This window comes from Notolepis coatsorum, assembly GCF_963971535.1.
Source record: "Notolepis coatsorum genome assembly, chromosome: 5".
NCBI classification, from domain to species: domain Eukaryota; kingdom Metazoa; phylum Chordata; class Actinopteri; order Aulopiformes; family Paralepididae; genus Notolepis; species Notolepis coatsorum.
The window spans coordinates 5,207,339-5,227,886 of record NC_140169.1 but is presented as its reverse complement, the minus strand read 5'-3'; the positions used below and the strand labels follow the sequence as shown (position 1 = coordinate 5,227,886).

The window sequence follows — 20,548 nt, the reverse complement described above, 5'->3', positions numbered from 1 at the left end:
ACATTGAATGTTGTGTGTCTGTCCACCATGTTTGTTATTGTTGTTTTCCCCCTATGTAAAGCGACCTTGGGTTTTATGAAAGGCGCTATATAAAACCACGTTATTATTATTATTATTATTATTATTATTACTACTAGTTATCTGGACTCTGATAGTTGCCAATATATGAAGAAAGAGTCTGCAGGGAACATTGGTCTGCTCATTTAACCGTGATCACGAAGATCTGATCAGAGAAAAGTGTCCTTTGTATTCTAGTACTGTTACTGAGACACTGAAATGCCTGATTGAGACCTTTTTCATACCTCTATCCTACAAATGTTCCTAATCTTCGCAGATCTTTAGACTGTGGTGGAAATGCAGACAACAATGGGCTGAATTACCCTTTTAGGTCCTTGAAATGTAGTTCCTGGGACTAAAGGTTCCAGGTAGTTTGGGTCGAAACAGGGCTTAAATTGACTTTGTGCTGATGGGCTGTCTATAAGCTGCAAAAGGGACAAGGCATCTGAATTACCAGGGGAAATCATTAATGACAATAATTATACACTGCTTTGCTATGTTCATTAATAGTTGAGGTTGTCCTGGTAATGTTGGTAATACATTTCAGTAGCCTACTGGTACAGCATGCAGTAGGCCTACATGAGCATGCTATTTCATAGCCCTATTAGGGTGTTGGTTTGGTTAACAACAACAGTAACAGGGTGTTTTTGTAATTGAAGTGGATTCCCAAGCTGTCCTGTTCTGCTCTTGTTCAGAACCGGTTTGGGCTGGTACTCTGCGTTGTGATTCAATACCTTAAAGCTCTGGGAATCACTTCTGTTCAAACTGAGCGAGCAGGCAGAAGGAATTTAGGAGGAAAGTAGTATAACAGTTGTTTAATCAAAGTTTAAGAGTGTATACAAATTACAATACGAAACTGCTATGGTTGTGATCACAAACACTATGCCGTGAATGATAACAACCAGACTAATATTACAGTATAAAGAATGATAGTTGATAAGTTGTTGATGGTCTCTTGTTGTCTGATAACCAAGAGTTGGTTTTCCCTCCAAAAAGTCCTTTGTTCTCGTTGCCTGCTTCCTTGCCTTGAGTGTGGATGGTGGAGAGGTCTGTCCTGTTGGTTGGTTGTTTTCAGAGTCCGTTCTTCTCTCCCATTACACCTGGGATCTTATAGCCCAGGCCCAGTGTCTCGGAGTTGATGACATCATCACATTATTGCCCCAATCACAGGACTGCTAATCTGGTATTTGAAAAATAGGGGTTTGGCTTAATAGCCCAACCCCCTTCACATAATACTAACAGAGGCTGTTCTTAACAATCTACCTTAATCAAAGTTTAAACATTGCATCATTTTCATTTCCTTATATCTATATTTGAATTACAATTGCCCACATAAACACAGATATATTTCTTTATCACTTAGTCTACTGACTTTCAGAAAATATCTAACAAATCTAATCATTTAGCTTAATAGAATACAAATCAATACCATAACAATCTATTAATCATATTGAACATAAATGAAAACAGAACAGGCACCTTAACTAATTGTAGACATTTAAGTATGACCAAACCTAATTATATTTTAACTTACTTCAATGACTTAATTCAAGATTACAAGTACAATATACCAGGAAATAGTTAGCTTGTTTGGAGATTTCAATAGTGATCTTCTCTGTGTGTGTGTGTGGATGTGTATGTGAAAATGTGTGTGTGTGTGTATTTGAAAATGTGTGTGTGTGAGTGTGTGTGTATGTGTGTGTGTGTGTGTATGTGTATTTGAAAATGTGTGTGTGTGAGTGTGTGTGTGTGTGTCTGTGTGCCCCAGGCCGTAAAGCAGCTGATAACACTTCATGGGCGCTTTGATCCTTTTAACCTCTTTGTGTTTGCTAGGACTGAAATCCTTCCTGTCCCACCTTAGGAACCAGATGGTTCTATTGTTATAAACATTCTACCTCAGTAAACACACAAGTTACTACTCAGATTTAGCCTTTACAGCCGGCTATTTTAAGTGGCCCGGGACACCATCTGTTTGGGAGGATTCTTGTGTTGAATTCCAGGGCGCTGTTATCCCTAAATATAATACCTTAGTTTGATTGGATCATTGATGATCTTATGTTTGGATTTTACAACAGTCCCCACTTGGATAGTTTACCTATCCTTAATATGTCAAACATAGATATCAATCTCTACACACTACTATCTAGATAACACTTAAGACATTTTAAATCATATTAGGATAACATATATATGGGTTTGCCACACTCAGATCCTAAAATTCAAATTAGCCATTTCAGTTTTTGTGATCATGTGCACAGTCTTTAATAACTTGTTCTCGTACCAAGATCAATTTCGAGCTGATGCAGTATCATGACTGCTGGGTGCAACTGCTCCCATTTTTGGAGGTGGAATTTAGAAAGCAAATTGCCTTTCCCATCACACTCCAATCTTCTGTCAAGAACATCTTGACTATTAGGGGGTAGAGCCCCCTGCTGTATCTTCTATTGCTGTCACAGCGGTGGGGAGGTCGTTGCTGGCTGCCCAACCCCCGTTGACCCTCGGATTAGTGGAAGAGGTTTGTTTCTCCTCCCCTCCGCCTGGTCGTCGATAGGGGCGATAGCAGCTCCCCCCCTTCGCTTGTTGACCCCCTGGTCAATAGTTGAGGCCTTGCTTCTGTTGACAGCCGGAGTGGTTGCTGAGGCCTAGCCGCCTGTCTCCTCGTTGGTTGTCATAGTCGTTTCCCTCTGAAGCCTCAAGACTCGGTCACTGCGTTGGCCGAGACTCTCCCGGCCCGAGAGGTAGGCGTCTCCTGGTTCTCCGCAGTGTTGTGGTTCCCCATGGAACCGCTGGGTAGACACTAGCCAGTGTCCTCTCCCATCCGTATCCTGCAGTAAATACATATCGCTTCGGGGGACAGTGGGGATCACTTCTACCACAACAATTGATTGAGAATCCATAATTTCCTCCCTCAGACTCTCTTTACTGGTCTGAGCTTTGACAACTTTCTTTTCCAAATCATTTATCTATATATTTCATGGCTTCTTAAATCATTAATTTTCAAAATTCTGAAAAATTCACATGGCTCTCATTATATTATGCTGTCAAAACAGTATACTCCTCCACCTCTCGATGTGAAATACACAATGAAACATCGTTACCGTCGTCCTCTGCTTTTGGACAGCTGCACCCCGGACCGGACAGTCAGCACTGACACATCCACTCTCCCAGTAACCTGTGTGTATGGCAACAAATCACAGACCGCCTTAAACACACATCTCCCATACCACAAGCCAGTTATCAATTGCACATGTTCACACCCTACACAAGACTAATTCGGCCAATAGCGACCAAATCTATTGAGCTTCATTAATGTACAGAGAATCATGCTTCCCAACACCATTACCAATCACGACACACCCCCAGCCCCTAAAACTGGGTATCCAATGGGCGGAGAACAAAAATCCATAACTAGCTCATGTTCCTTCACTTTGTTCCCAGTCCATTTTACAGACATATACTACCCCGTCCTGATGTGTCGAGATCACTCCCAGCTTGCCAGGTACCCTAAGAAAAAACACAGAAAGAAAGAAGACAGAAAACAAAACACAAAGAAAACGCTGCCAAACCAATAAATGAAAAAAGGAAATCAAATGAATAAACAAAATGTACGCTCCCGGCCTAAGTCAGGAATTGCTCGTAACACACTAGAAAAGAGAAGTAAAAATAAAAGTAAATAAACACCTATCCTATTGCTCATAACTGTTAACACGCTTCTATCAATACTATAAAATACTAGAAACAACTATGAGTCTTTTTAATTTCTTAATCATGCAGTCCACCCCTTGATCAATCTGAATGTTGACCAAGCATGGATAATTTACTGATCACTAGCTGCCGCAGTGTCACATCATCACACTGTCTAATATTGATTAACTGTTTAACATAATTTGATCCTCTTGTTAGTCTGATTAGTTCATGCATTTGTCAGTCACCCATACATCCGTTTTTAGTAACTTTCATTCATAATCTAATCACCTAACACCTCCATCTATTTTTATTTTTTATTCTAATCCAAATAGGAGCATATTTTATCATTCAATATATCCCACCTCTACCCTAGTCAGTTGCATATATTTTATTCTGCCGGTGGCCTCTGCAGACATGACCCTTGAAAATGACCTTTCACTCCACAGCTCCAACAACACTGGCGGTCTCCCCCGGGTCGTGAGACCCGGTGGGTCAGTTGCCTGTGACCGGATGACCCCGGGGTCATCGGGCCCAGAACATGTCCTGGTGGTATGCCATCATCGCCATGGTTCCCTGGAGCCTGTTCGGAGGAGAAAGCCACGTACCTATTTGGTCCAGTCACAGTTCCTTGAGAGGGGCCCGTGGTTGGGAGGGGCCCGCCACCTGTTTCTGTACAAACACGCCCTGTTGTGGATAGATGGTCCTGCTCTACACAGTCCCGAGAAATGTGTCCGAGGGTCCCACACGTCCAACAGTGCACCTGCCGCACACGGTAGCCAATCGGATTCCTGCCTTTGCCTCTACCTTTTCCTCGTGGTTGCCACCTCGTGGGTGGTCTTATTGGGGTTTGTTGTCGTCCCGGCACGGGACCCCCTTGTGGCCCCAACTGGGCCCGTCTCTGGCCATCTGGTTCTCCAGAGGGAGAGGGAGAGAGGCGATTGAAACCTGTCTCCCCTCCGGGCTGTGTGGACTGGAGTAGGCCTTGGAGATAGTCCACTACCCGTCTAGCCTCGGCTAGCTGTTCTTCGAGAGGGAGGCACGTCTGTAACTGGCAGTCATCTGCAACGGACACTTCAGCGTGGATTGACTCGGGTAATACAGCTGTCTCTGGGTCGCTTGCTGCAACGACTCCCTGTGGCGGAGTAAAAGACATTATTTCCAGTCCCTCCGTCTCACTGGACACTAGAGGGGAGTCGATCACATTCCAGTCAATCAAGTCAACGTCCAATTCGGTCAATGTAATGTCTGCAGAGGTTATCGGCCTTATCTTGATTTGGGTACGCATTCTATTCCGGCCTCCTTTAACTACAAGGTTCTGTAATGGCCTGAATATCTTTGGCCATCTTTTCGTCACTTTTATTGTGACATCTCCAGTCGTTGAAATAGACAGATTGTCTACCCTTCCTATGGTCAGTGCATCTAACCCTCCGGTTGCTCCTATCTGTGTATTTTCCATTCTCACCTTCCTTCAATCACTCGTAACGTCACCGTTTGGAAAGCAAGTTTCTCTGTATTCAAACTATTTTTACCAAACTTGAGTTAATTTCACTCACACTTTTATATTGGTGTAAACAGGAATTGATAATTTCGGTCTTGTGATACTATACCCCCTGACTGTCAACAGTCTCTTTGATCTCCCTGTTGGGGTTCGGAATTGTCAGCGCTGGCCATCCGTCCTGGAGCAGCTGTGAATGAGAGAAGCAAAAAATACACTTAATTATCAGTGATATTTCCCATTCACAATCCATCATTTGTCTTTAAGCATGGAATGTCGGGCATCTCCTATACTAAGATCACTTGAGAGCATTTGTGCAATTTTCGTTTTTGATTTATCAATGACACAGCCTTAATCTTTTTCCAGTTGTCTCCATTGGAAACTCAGACTCTCAATCCTGTTGTCCTGATCCTCCTTAACACCACTCCGGGGAACCTATTTTTCCTCAGCTGTTTCCTTCTGTTGGTCAATCAGAAATTCGTTATTTACAGCCTATCATTTCTAAACATCTGTATCGGACATGGTAATTTAGGTGAATATCTCACTTTTACTCTAATCGTTATTTGCAAATGACTATGTGTATGTGTAACTATATTTATTCCTGTCCGTGAAAGCCTAGTATGCATTACGCTCATATTACATTATACATATCAGTAACATATTACATTATACATATCAGTAACATACATATCTTCCATTCACAATCTCTCACACAGTTACTATATTTCCCCCGTAACACCTAACCCTTTAGGTGTCAAAATAACGCGCTTCTCACGGGAACAGAAATCAATTTTCAGTGCCTTATGTCACCGAAGTCCCCGTGCATTTAGAACAGTGTCACACAACCCGTTCATAACCACAGGCGGCGACACCATCCCCACATTGAAAATCCTGCCGACCAATGACATCCCACCGGCCAACTCGTCCTGTGGCCCACGGCATCACCCCCAGTTTGCAACCTGGAACGCGAAACCCTGGGCCCCCTACTCAAGGATATTCAAAGATCATTCCACTCACAACCACTGCCACACACATACAACACCTCTGACACCACTGTAACCAGTCACACAAATACCCACACACAATATAATTCGACGCGCGTAGTGTGGCAGCGAGCCTTTGACGAGTGCACGCATAGCGCACCCCCGTTAATGCGCGGTGGCAGACAGCGAGCCCACCCCCGCCACGACGTTTAGCAGTCCCCGTACCCCTGGTAAAATGAAAAATGTGCGCAGTGCGGCAGCGAGCACCGACGAGTCGCACACAGCGCACAAAGCGTGGAGGCAGACAGTGAGCCACGACGAACTGTCTACCCACACCCCCATTGCAGGCGCAGCCGAGTAGAGTAATTATGCTCCGACTTACGGCCCACCAACATGAACTGACACGGAGCCCCAGCCGGGGCCCGTCCAAATGTAAGGAAAGAAGTACGAGCGCCTTGTCGAACAAAGCGTAGCGCCAACGCAGGCAATACCACTGCCAGCACTAGAAATTCCCTAAAAATAACAATAAAACTGAATATGGAACAACAACATACGCATAATAAGTCCCAAACTCAGCCTATCGCCTTTGAAACCCTACAGTAAACAGCAATAAACAATATACCTAGCACTACACCGCGTTTGAAACCCATAAAAAAAAAACTCTATATACAGGCCCTAAACTAGGAGAGAAAGAGAAGCGTTTCGGGGGGGCCGAGGGGGGGGGGGAACATATGGAAGAGAGGCGGCGTTGGAATGAGGGGAGTGAGTGAGAGGGGGGGGTAAGAGAGAGAGAGAGGGAGAGGGAAAGAGGGGGGGAGGTGAGGGGGAGAGGGAGAGAGGTGAAAGGGAGAGGGAGGGAGGAGGGTGAGAGAAGGAAAGAAAGAGAGGGGGGGCGAAAGAGAAAGAGAGAGAGGGAGAGGAGGGGAAGAGGGGGGAGGTGAGAGGGAGAGGGAGAGAGGGGGGAGGTGAAAGGGAGAGGGAGGGAGGAGGGTGAGAGAAGGAAAGAAAGAGAGGGGGGGGCGAAAGAGAAAGAGAGAGAGGAGGGGAAGAGGGGGGGAGGTGAGAGGGAGAGGGAGAGAGGGGGGAGGTGAAAGGGAGAAAGGTGAAAGAGAGAGAGAGAGAGAGAAAGAGAGGGAAAGAGGGGGGAGGTGAGAGGGAGAGGGAGAGAGGCGAAAGGGAGAGGGAGGGAGGAGGGTGAGAGAAGGAAAGAAAGAGAGGGGGGGTGAAAGAGAAAGAGAGAGAGAGGGAGGGGAGGCGAGAGGGAGAGAGAAAGAGAAAGAGAGAGAAAGAGAGAGGGAGGGAGGTGAGAGGGAGAGAGAGAGAGAGAGAAAGAGGAAGAGAGAGAGAGAGAGAGAGAGAGAAAGAGAGAGAGAGAGGGGGAGAGAGAGAAGAAGAGAGAGAGAAGAGAGGGGGAGAGAGAGTGTACAATGAAAACGTTCTGTGAGCAGAATCCAAACATATTCATCCTGTCCACTACTGCCCCCTACTGTATTCCTAAATAAACTCCACCTTCCCCTTAACAATGGACGCTTGGTGCCCTCCCAAGATGGACGCCGGCGCCCCTCCCAAGATGGACGCTCGGAGCCCCTACCCAAGATGGCCGCTCGGAGCCCCTACCAAGATGGCCGTCCGACCGCGCACCCTTACGACGTCACAACCGGCGACCGCTTTAGCCGTTAGCGTGGCTAGGTAGCATTAGCTTAGCTCCTCCCATGATCCCATAAAAACGTTCCCCAACGACCCGTTCCGCCGCGCGGGCCGTCTCCTCGCAACGTTAATATAACACCACATACCCCACAACAGAATCCTATTTCCCTCAATACGCCAGTGTAGTGATTTAAATAGAATTATAAAAACATAATAGCAAAACACTAGTTTGACCCCTCCGTCGTCACTACCGGCGAGCTTAGAACGACTTCCGGGTCGGGTCTTAGATAATCCCAATCACCTTAAACATTACACATCTATTTTATCCGCCACGAATATGAAAACTTTTAAGTGCCTTACATATCCCCGTAATCCCAAGACACTATCGATCGACCCTATACATTTGAATTACGTCTACTTTTCCCTCCGTTTGCTCCGGTGCCTCAGAGGCTAATTCAACAGCTAACCGCTGCTGCGTTCGACGGGCCTCGGAAAACCGGCGTTCACCATTAAACTTCCCCACGGCCAACCGGTGACTTAAATTACATAATAACACAACCATACTCTCACACGTCTCACCAATCACTCCTAACCATAAACATTCGCCAACTATACATTCATACACGCTTCCTAACACAATTAAAAAGTACAAAATCAGCATTCACATTCATTCACGCTTCCTAACACAATTAAAAAGTACAAAATCAGCATTCACGCACATTACCGTCTCTCGAACGCCGCACAGCGGCGCGACCGGTAAACCTTTCATTAAGCACTATTTTTGTTACAGCCTAACGCCGTCTAAACCTTTCTGAATGTTCCGACTGCCAGCGGCGTCCCGTTTATTGTGCTAAAATTTTACTTTAAAATATACTACGCACGATGTGCGGCGTCCCGTTTATTGTGCTAACATTTTACTTTAAAATATACTACGCACGATGTGACCTCAAGGCACAGGACGCACGGTGTGCTTAAAATCCTGCTTTCAGAACGTACAACGCACACAGAACCTAGAGCCGCCATCCTTTAGTCAGAACATTCAATTTCAATTTACCCTTACATCATGCTTACACGAGGTTAAATTCTTAGCAACCCCCTCCGTGGTTCGAATAGAGCACCCAAACATTATCACACTCACCTCTCAGTAACCTCCTAGTTACTTTGAAGACGATCGATCGATCAGTTGTTCCTCTCGTCGACCGGCGTGTAGAGAAAAAAAATTCTTTTGTTGGGTGATAACACGAGCGCCCTGATTCACTGAAGTCCGGCACCAAAATGAAGTGGATTCCCAAGCTGTCCTGTTCTGCTCTTGTTCAGAACCGGTTTGGGCTGGTACTCTGCGTTGTGATTCAATACCTTAAAGCTCTGGGAATCACTTCTGTTCAAACTGAGCGAGCAGGCAGAAGGAATTTAGGAGGAAAGTAGTATAACAGTTGTTTAATCAAAGTTTAAGAGTGTATACAAATTACAATACGAAACTGCTATGGTTGTGATCACAAACACTATGCCGTGAATGATAACAACCAGACTAATATTACAGTATAAAGAATGATAGTTGATAAGTTGTTGATGGTCTCTTGTTGTCTGATAACCAAGAGTTGGTTTTCCCTCCAAAAAGTCCTTTGTTCTCGTTGCCTGCTTCCTTGCCTTGAGTGTGGATGGTGGAGAGGTCTGTCCTGTTGGTTGGTTGTTTTCAGAGTCCGTTCTTCTCTCCCATTACACCTGGGATCTTATAGCCCAGGCCCAGTGTCTCGGAGTTGATGACATCATCACATTATTGCCCCAATCACAGGACTGCTAATCTGGTATTTGAAAAATAGGGGTTTGGCTTAATAGCCCAACCCCCTTCACATAATACTAACAGAGGCTGTTCTTAACAATCTACCTTAATCAAAGTTTAAACATTGCATCATTTTCATTTCCTTATATCTATATTTGAATTACAATTGCCCACATAAACACAGATATATTTCTTTATCACTTAGTCTACTGACTTTCAGAAAATATCTAACAAATCTAATCATTTAGCTTAATAGAATACAAATCAATACCATAACAATCTATTAATCATATTGAACATAAATGAAAACAGAACAGGCACCTTAACTAATTGTAGACATTTAAGTATGACCAAACCTAATTATATTTTAACTTACTTCAATGACTTAATTCAAGATTACAAGTACAATATACCAGGAAATAGTTAGCTTGTTTGGAGATTTCAATAGTGATCTTCTCTGTGTGTGTGTGTGGATGTGTATGTGAAAATGTGTGTGTGTGTGTATTTGAAAATGTGTGTGTGTGAGTGTGTGTGTATGTGTGTGTGTGTGTGTATGTGTATTTGAAAATGTGTGTGTGTGAGTGTGTGTGTGTGTGTCTGTGTGCCCCAGGCCGTAAAGCAGCTGATAACACTTCATGGGCGCTTTGATCCTTTTAACCTCTTTGTGTTTGCTAGGACTGAAATCCTTCCTGTCCCACCTTAGGAACCAGATGGTTCTATTGTTATAAACATTCTACCTCAGTAAACACACAAGTTACTACTCAGATTTAGCCTTTACAGCCGGCTATTTTAAGTGGCCCGGGACACCATCTGTTTGGGAGGTTTCTTGTGTTGAATTCCAGGGCGCTGTTATCCCTAAATATAATACCTTAGTTTGATTGGATCATTGATGATCTTATGTTTGGATTTTACAACATAATCTTTCAGAAATATCTTTTGTTAATGTGGCAGAGTCTCCTAGTATCCATCCATTATGCTTAGCCTATAAGTGGTGGCAGTAAGGGCTGCTGTGTTTGCATGCGCTATAATGCATCACTGTGCCTCACTGCATCACTGAGCAGTACAGTACAGCCTGGCGAAATCTTCCTGGACACTTTTTCACATTACTACTGTACATTTGACTGTATATTTCTGTATATTCTTCACTGGATAGTTGTATATTTAAGATTTTAGAATGTATATACGTACCAGAATGTATATCCCGGACCGTATTTTATTTTATTCTTTATTCTATTTTATTCTTATTTTTAATATTATTATATTCTTATTCCTATTTTAGTCCTATTGACTACCTAAATGTTCATGGTTGTTCAATGTGAGCGATCTGTAGTGTCGAATTTCCCTCAGGATTATTAAAGGATTTCTATTCTATTCCAATCTAATAGTGCGTGGGTGAGGGAACATCTCCAGGCTGGTTCTGGCGGGCGGGTATCAGTCCATCTCAGTCCTGCTTATGTATTTTAATTTAAATGAATTTTTTGTACTACAAATACATAATTGACTAATAATAGGTATTTATTATCCTTTTAACAGTTTAGGCTACATTGCAGAACCCCCCCCCCCCCCCCCCCACGCACTTACTGTAGAGTCTCCAGTCTGTTACCGGGGCGACGGCCAGCCCACATCTGAACATGGAGCTGTGAGTCAGGAGCAGGAGAGAGCTCAGGAACCCTCCGTACGCCTGGAGAGGACATGGACAGGAGAGGGGTGAGAGGTGCCTGATACCAGCCTCAGCATATCTGTCTGCATTCAATCCTCCTACAGTATATACTAGGGGTGTAACGATGCATCGAAATGCATCGATTCTAATGTGACGATTCAACTGCATCGATTTGAAAATGTTAGAATCGATTATAATCGATTCGATATAATCGAAATAACAAATATATATATTTTTTTATTTGTTTGTGTATTGTTTTTATTGAGTCCATTCATGCTAAGTGAATCAGTTCCCCCATAGCCACATTTGTGTATTCAAATTTTTTGGGGAATTAACTGATTAATTATTTAATCGAATCGAATCGTGGTCAAATGAAGAGATTTCATGATGCGTTGAATCCTAATCGAATTTAATCGTTGTGAGGTTGCATCGTTACACCCCTAGTATATACCGATGTATACACCTGCATATAGCCCAAATAACTCTGTATGATGCATATATATATATATATATATATATATATATATATATATATATATATATATATATATATATATATATATCCACCTGTCTGTACACATAACTACACATAATCCTTTTACTTTTTTTTTTTTTTATTATCAATTTTAAACAAACATATAAACAAACATGACAACACGCAATAAGATATACAGGCATTACATATACAGCAATTAACTGTGCACATCCAATGAAATCACCTATTAGTTAAATGTCTTATACAGGATATACCCCTAATACCTGCTATCTAATACCCTACACACATATGCTCTAGCTCGTACCCCCCCTTCCCGGACCCCCCATTGGATAATCCATCCATTATCCCTCGCTCCTAACCAGACACTACCATTATATGCTACCTTTTATTCTCTCCACCACTTCTAACCACATTGTCATTTTGGATTCATTGAGACCCAAAATTCTTGCTGTAGATATTTCTTGATAAATCACATCGAGATATGTAATAATCCAGACCTTCCGGCACATTTTTTCCGGTTGAAACCATCGTGATGCTATCAGCTTTTTAGCCACTGTGATACCCGATAAAACCAATCTCTTTAGCTGTGGGTGTACTGCACACTCAAAAACATCATTCAGCAGTAATACATTGGGGTGACATAATCCTTTTACATATCTGTAAATACTATATATACACCTGGACATATCCCTTACCTACTCTACTAGTCATGCTGCTGGCCAGTATGACTATGACCATATTGTCTTTATACCTGTATCATTGTACATATTGGTGTTACAACTTTGTACATACATATGATTAGCAGCACTACACCCAGTAGTACTAATATATATATTTTATATCCAGTTTAATCGCCTGTACATTGTATATGTCTGTTGTAATTTACTGTTACATTTACACTCTGGTTGGATGCCAAACTTCTTTTAATTGTACTGTACTTATGCTGTATAACGACAATACTTTTGAATATAATCTGCTCTAAAAATACTCATACTGTTTTCAAATAGTTGTGTTGTGAATTGTTTGTTTTGTTTGTTTATTATTTGTCACAAATAAAATACACGTACTTTACAGTGAAATGCCTTGTTCTGTATGAGCCCCTGAGGATGTGCTTCATACAGTAAAAAAAGTAAGTAGAAGAGGAATACACTACAATATACAATATACTGTAGTGACGTACATGGGTACGTGGGTTGGTCATTACCATTATTACTGTATTTATGACACCATCTGAAAATCAGGTTAGTATATGTAAATATGTTATGTTTTGTATGTGATGTGTGTGTGTGTGCCATGATGGCTAATGCTGTCCCTTTTTCTTTCTCTGTCAGGTGCCGCCCGTCCCTACACTGAAGAGTGCTGATTGCCTAATGAATGACAGCTGATGGCAATCACCTCGAGAGGGACGGGTGGACAAATGCCTGACAGCACACACACGTCCGGGTGCCTCATGGAGTCATTTGCCAGTGACCATAGAGTTGGAGGTTGCCCTTGATTTGCCACTGTTTATTTCATTGTGGAATTATTATAATACTGCCCTTTTGTTTCCACTGTTGTGTGGTTTTGATCAGTGTTGGCCTTATTGTAATTAGTGTGTTCTCACGTTCACACTACTTACCTGGTAGGCATTGTGTCTGTTGGTGTTGCTACCAGGTAAGTGTATATATATATGTATATTGTGGCCTCAGTGCCACTTGCCACCTGTGTGGAATTTGTTAATATATATATATATATATGTATTGGGCCTTCTGCCTATTTTTGCCCCTTTGTTATATATTCATATTACAGGTGGAGGTTTGAATTCCTGCGACAGCTAATAAATATAATTTACCTTTTGAAAGCGCGTTTGTGTTGTTTTCCTTGTTTTCCTATCTGCCGGGACTGTGCTTTAAAAGCATCTACTGAGGGGGTTGTTTTTTTGTTCATGTGCAGCCTGCTTCAGTTTCTATTCTATGTGGTCATCAAACCTTGGTACATGACATGGGGGCTCTATTCCGGTCTTTCATGTCCTTGTGACATGGGAGCTCGCTAGTTTGCACAATTGTATAGTTCCTTGTTGTTATGTGACATGTGGACTTGTCGATTGGAGCGTGTCAGGTAGGTTGCGTCTTTTCATTTGGTAAGTTGTATTATTATATATCCATATTTTCGTGCTGCACACTTGACTGTTGTAAACCGTTGTTGTGAGTTATGCTCTTAACCATTCTATTTTTTTCCACATAGGTAAAGGGTGGATCACCTGCTTGGTTAGGGGGAGGGGGGCACGCGTCGTCTATTCCGGTGGAGCGCGCAATGAAATCGGTAAGCGACTGAAGATATGTGTAGTCCTCATTCCGCTAGGGAAGTAGTTTAGTCGGGGTAGTTAGTGTTACCCAGGTGATCCTAGTTAGGTGGTTAGAACCAACATTTATTATTTTCATGAATGTTAGATGTGGACATTAAATTGAATTGGTTAGGTTGTCATACTGCATAATGTGGCTGTTAAGTGTTGCACAGGGACATTATTGAGTACTATAGGTGAGTGGCTATTTTGTAGGGCTTATTGAAGTCTGATTTGTTGGGTAGTGTGTGTTGCTACGGGAGTGTACTTTCTTTCATAACTGTATTCTGTGGTAGAGAGTAGAGATATGGAGGTTTGTGATCAGGATATTGGTGTGTCGGATCTTGATGGTGTTGACTCTGCACTAGGTTCAGAACATACTAGTGTTACTTCTGCTGGTGAGTTGAGCGCACTGAGCGCTGAGCTGCGTTTAGCCTGTCTAGAGGAGAGGGCGGCTTTGCGCAGGGAGGATAGAGAAGAGAGGAAGGAGGAGAGAGACAGAGAAGAGAGGAAGGAGTAGAGAGACTGGGAAGAGAGAAAGGAGGAGAGAGACAGGCAGGACAGAAACAGAGAGAGAGACAGAGAGAGGGACAAAGAGGAGAAGGCGGCTGATAGGGAATTTCAATTGGCGATGAGGAAACTAGAGTGTGGTGACGCTAGACGTAGCGCCACTTCCTCTCCAGTACTTTCCGACTCCCAGGCACCCTTTGATATTAGCCAGCATATGTCCTTGGTTCCCCTTTTTCATGAGTCTGAAGTGGAGTTGTTTTTTACTGTGTTTGAACGCATCGCGCAGGCTCTGTATTGGCCAGTGGGCATGTGGGCAATTATGTTGCAATGCAGGCTTACAGGGAAGGCACGAGAAGCACATGCCACGTTGTCAGTGGATGACAGCTTAAACTATGAGCGTGTGAAAAGCGCGGTCTTGCGTGTGTACGAACTGGTACCAGAAGCATACAGGCAGCATTTTCGCAACCGCCGTAAATCTCCTTCCCAGTCCCATGTTGATTTCTCCCGGGAGGAGAGACTTAATTTTGCTCAGTGGTGTTCTGCGTGTGAAGTAGCAGACTTTGCATCATTGAGTGAATTAATGCTTGTTGAGCAGTTCAAGGCTTATCTGCCAGACCGAACTGTGAACTATTTAAATGAGCAGAGGGTGTCAACACTCCGACAGGCTGTGATTTTGGCAGATGAGTTTGAATGGTCACACATACATGGTTTTGTACGTCCTGATGTATGTGTTGGAGGTGGCTCATTCACTCCTTGTGAGTCAGCATTCCAGCCACGCTCACCGCCGTCTAAAAGACCGGTGGTGTGCAATTATTGTAAAAAGACAGGCCATATGGTAAAAGGATGTCATACGCTGAGGAAGCGAAAAGGGTCAGCCCAGAAACCAAAAGGTGTGGGGTTGATTGGTACAGTGTCATGTTCTGACCAGAATAGCTCTCTGGAAAAAGAAAGTAATGGCTGTTTTAAACCCTTTCTGTTTGATGGTTGTGTGTCACTGTCGGGTGACGTCTGTGACCAACGGAAGGTGAGAATACTCCGTGATACAGGTGGTTCTCAGTCATTCATCCTGGCTGATGTCTTACCGCTAAATGAAAACTCTTACTGTCAGTCTAGTGCGATGGTGAGAGGTATTGAAATGGGGTGTATGCGCGTGCCGGTGCATGTACAGTCAGATCTGATCACAGGTTGTTTTCCTGTCGCCGTTCGCCCATGTTTCCCTGTGGAGGGCGTTGAGTTTATCATGGGGAACGATATTGCTGGGGAGAGTGTGATCCCTGTGTTGGAGGTTGAAAACGCTCCATTGACTGACTTGTGTTGTGATGAATTGATTAATAATCACCCCAATGTTTTTTCTACTTGTGTTGTCACCAAGGCACAGGAAAGGAAGCAAACTCAAAGCGAACAGTGTGCATACGGTGGCCAGTATGTACTACATACAGTTTTCACGGTTTGATGAACTCGGCCTTTCATCATGCAGGCTTGTTTGCCAAGTTGAGGTGACATATGGCCTCCGGTGATCCTGTGGTTATGCCCAGGGACGGCCCGGTGCGGCTTCTAAGTTACTTTGTTTATATGCCTTGGGGAAGTACTGTGTGTCCATTTTCCTTTTTGAAGTTTGACTCAATATAGTGCGCTGGTGTTTGCTGCATCGGCGGGCTGGAATTTGGATTATGTATGCATTTCAGGATTCCCAGCATAATATTTTGGGTAGGAATTAGACCCTAATGGCCTAATAGACCCGCTGCATGTGGGTGACGTCACTGCGCGTCTATTGTACATATGTTGTGCATGTTTCAATTGTTATGTTGTCTGTGTTTTCCAGAACGACCATCCTGGAGCATGGTGTTCGTGTTGGGGGTGCGAACTCCCTTTAAGCAATACGCATATCCGTGTCCGGTGGCGATGAGGGAGGTAGTGAGAGGAGAGGCTCTGTGCACCCTGGACAAGGGGCTAGCTGAGCCTAGCCATGGTCCCTGGAGCTCTCCTTGCCTTCTAGCTCCCAAGGCTAATGTGTCTCTCCGTTTTCTGTACTGCAGGAGGGTGAACGTAATGACGGTGCCTGACTTGTTCCCGTTATGGCCTTCGGGATAGGGAATGCACCGGCCACGTTCCGACGGCTGATGCGTCTGGTGTTGGGTGATGTGCCTAGGGGCATTGTGTGTGTTTTGGGTGAGGTGGTGGTCGACCGTGTGGGCCCAGAGCGGGGCCTGTGTGGTGCTGATGTAGCCCATTTGGTGGGTGATTTTGTGGAGGGAGAATTTTTTGTTGTTGTTTCTGTTCTCCCTGGTATGTGGTACTAATCTCATGTTGGGTAATAAGTAATAATGTTTTGCTAACCCTGCAGGTTCGCTCTTATGGGGGAGGTGTGACGTCCATGGGTATGTGGGTTGGTCATTACCATTATTACTGTATTTATGACACCATCTGAACATCAGGTTAGTATATGTAAATATGTTATGTTTTGTATGTGATGTGTGTGTGTGTGCCATGATGGCTAATGCTGTCCCTTTTTCTTTCTCTGTCAGGTGCCGCATGTCCCTACACTGAAGAGTGCTGATTGCCTAATGAATGACAGCTGATGGCAATCACCTCAAGAGGGACGGGTGGACAAATGCCTGACAGCACACACACGTCCGGGCGCCTCATGGAGTCATTTGCCAGTGACCATAGAGTTGGAGGTTGCCCTTGATTTGCCACTGTTTATTTCATTGTGGAATTATTATAATACTGCCCTTTTGTTTCCACTGTTGTGTGGTTTTTATCAGTGTTGGCCTTATTGTAATTAGTGTGTTCTCACGTTCACACTACTTACCTGGTAGGCATTGTGTCTGTTGGTGTTGCTACCAGGTAAGTGTATATATATATATGTATATTGTGGCCTCAGTGCCACTTGCCACTCGTGTGGAATTTGTTAATATATATATATATATGTATTGGGCCTTCTGCCTATTTTTGCCACACCTAAGTAAGAATATATACTATTGTTGTGGGCCTCAGAGCCATTTGCCACTTCTTAAGTGGAAGTATATATATCTGTATTGTTTGATGGCTGGGTGGTTCCCAGTGCCAACCTAGTTGGCTGGTGTCCTGCGACACTGTTAGTGCTTTGGTGCTCAACTTAATTATAATTATCTTGTTTGTTCTCCCCTTACCCTTCTCCCTGTTTGTTAATTGTTTCTGGGTTGTTTTTTCCCTTTGTTATATATTCATATTACAGGTGGAGGTTTGAATTCCTGCCACAGCTAATAAATATAATTTACCTTTTGAAAGCGCGTTTGTGTTTTCCTATCTGCCGGGCCCGTGCTTTAAAAGCATCTACTGAGGGGGTTGTTTTTTGTTCATGTGCAGCCTGCTTCAGTTTCTATTCTATGTGGTCATCAGACCTTGGTACATGACACTGTACAATCTAAAGTACAACCTAAGTACAATATAAGTACAATGAGTAATAATGAGTAAAAAAAACAGACAATGAGGTACAAATGCAGACAATGATTGAATGACAATTTAATTGCTATGGGGAGCTTTGATATGATCGTTCAGAGTTGGATAAAAAGATCGCTACCTGCCCGTAAACTCCAACACGGTTGCCGTCGACGTAAGGTAGTTTGATCAGGTACCTGAGAGATGAGAGGGAGTTCACTTTTAACACAAGTCAATGACGTCAATAAGTAAGGGATAATGTATGGCTACGAGGTCATTGTCGCAAAATAATTGACCGACACGGAGTTTAAAATACCGAGGCGCCGCGCCGAGGTGTTTTAAACGTAGTGAAGGTCAATTATTTTGCGACAATGACCGAGTAGGCTATACATTATCCCGCTTATTACATGGCTAACTTACTAACAATATACCTAATTCATTTGACAAATCGCAGTTGTTCTGTGGCTCTGTCAGCCCAAATAAAGTGATTATTATTATCGCGGGCAGCCTTCTGGCTCCGCTGTGTTCTGGCTCCGCTCGTCGCTCCGCCCCCTGTCATCGCCGGCAGCAGAACACTGTCTAATTGCACTGAAACAGTGTGTGTCAGTGGGCTTGATTGCCAACAGCTGCGCACTGCGGTCATTATTGAAAAAACAGCGGTCATTATTGAAAAATAATGACCGCAGTCGGGGGGCTATTGACCAATCACAAGCAAGCATTTCGGCGAATGTGAAAACGCCATGTAATAACATTAAATAACGTTCAGGTTTGTTCGACCCGTGAGATATAATCACGAAAATAACGTCAATATGTTTCGCATAGAATATTTTCAGCAGCTTTGACAGTGGCTGGTGTGAGCTGGGTTGTGTAGTTTTATGAAATTTCTACATCCATCGAAAGCCCTGGGTCTCCTCTTTCTTAGGACTACAATGATGTCATGACATAATTTCCTCACGTCAAAAAATTCGCCTAATACATACCCAAGTAAATGGAAGATTGCTCCACTTCTACAAGGGTAATTTGCATGTTATTGGTGTCTAGGGACATCTATGGATCTCAGGGAATGTATTCCCAGTGTCAGAAATATAATGCTATTACTAGGCTTGAGTAAATAGTAATGAACCAAAGGAGAATATCACATTTTTTTTCTTATTTGACAGTGAATAACACCATGCTAACATTGACCAGACGTGAACAATTGCATTCAGCACTATCCATCAATATCCATGACAAGTCTCTCCCTACAGTAGCTTCCTGTTTTTACCGGAAATGCATAAATATGTGGAAATCAAATAGCATTCTGCTGGCCATTTCTCAGGGACTTCAGGCGACCGTCGGTTGTGTGATAGTAAAGGGTTAAACTTCTGTCGTGTGGCAGTGAAAGGGTGAACAGAACATACTCCACGGCAGCGATCTGATCCTGAACCTCCACGGTGCCCAGGCGCTGGTAGACGTCGTGCAGCACCCGCTGACCCTGGAAGCCACTGCCCCTGCCGTCCAGACGAGCCACGATGACGTTATCTGAGCTGACCAGCACGGAGTCCCAGTCCAGGGCGAAGCGGTCGCTCACAGCGCGGCCACCGGGAGCGCTGTCACTGTGAAATTGAGGGAAATAATCACTCTGAGAGTTGGAGAGTGTTTCACCAGCTGCATTCGGATTCAAATTAATATATTGTCGTTGTCTCTTTAGTGAGCCCTCTGGTGACCAGATTCCTGAAGTACAAGTAAACACTTTTGGTTCTCTGAAAGGAAGAAGGGCCAGGGAACACTAGCAGGTGAAATGGAATGGCCCTGAAACTGCGTGTTGTCTGATTCTTCCAACATAACAGGAACATCAAGGCCTGCAAATGAAAGCTGTAACATATGTACCAGCGGAGGTTGATGGGATAGGATAGTTTAGTATACATAGTATAACTGTATATTGTATTGGATATTGTATAGTAGTGTACATAGTCCCCATTACCTTATCATTCATAAGATTAGCCTTGAATTGTATTTTTATCTTAGTACTTTTTATCAGGTCTATTTTATTATCTATTCTATTTTATTATATTATTATATTGTATTTTTTGCATGGCCACCTTCATTTCACTATATGTCTTGTGTATGTATGTGATGTATGCGGCACGGTGGTGTAGTGGTTAACACTATCGCCTCACAGCAAGAAGGTCCAGGGTTCGATTCCCGCTTGGGGACCAGGTTTCCATGATGCCAGGTACCCAGGTGGGGTATCTCCCAGTCATTTCTGTGTGGAGTGTGCATGTTCTCCCCGTGCTCGCAAGGGTTTCCCCCCCTATAAGATAAACCCAATGGAAAAACATGCACAACAACAGATCGCTAACGCTGTGGTGTCCTTGACGAAGACAGACAGGAGCACTTGGATTGGTCCCCAGGGCGCGGCTCACGTTGACGCCCTATCTGCTCCCGGCTGCCCATGGGGGGAAGGACGACGGGATGGGTCAAGCGCAGAGACTCAATCGCATCGGCGACTGA

At 43.7% G+C, this 20,548-nt stretch overlaps 1 protein-coding gene across 1 annotated transcript in view; it reads right to left on the bottom strand.

The window, feature by feature from the left end:
* Positions 1–20,548, bottom strand: part of LOC311229255 (inactive dipeptidyl peptidase 10-like) — a gene marked incomplete at both ends in the record, with an annotated part of 310,035 nt that overhangs the window by 57,449 nt on the left and 232,038 nt on the right. Inside the window, 3 exons of the mRNA XM_084315322.1 lie at positions 11,231–11,330; positions 18,198–18,252; positions 19,456–19,650. Coding sequence (XP_084171448.1) covers positions 11,231–11,330; positions 18,198–18,252; positions 19,456–19,650 — 350 coding nt within the window. The remainder of the gene's footprint in view (positions 1–11,230; positions 11,331–18,197; positions 18,253–19,455; positions 19,651–20,548) is intronic.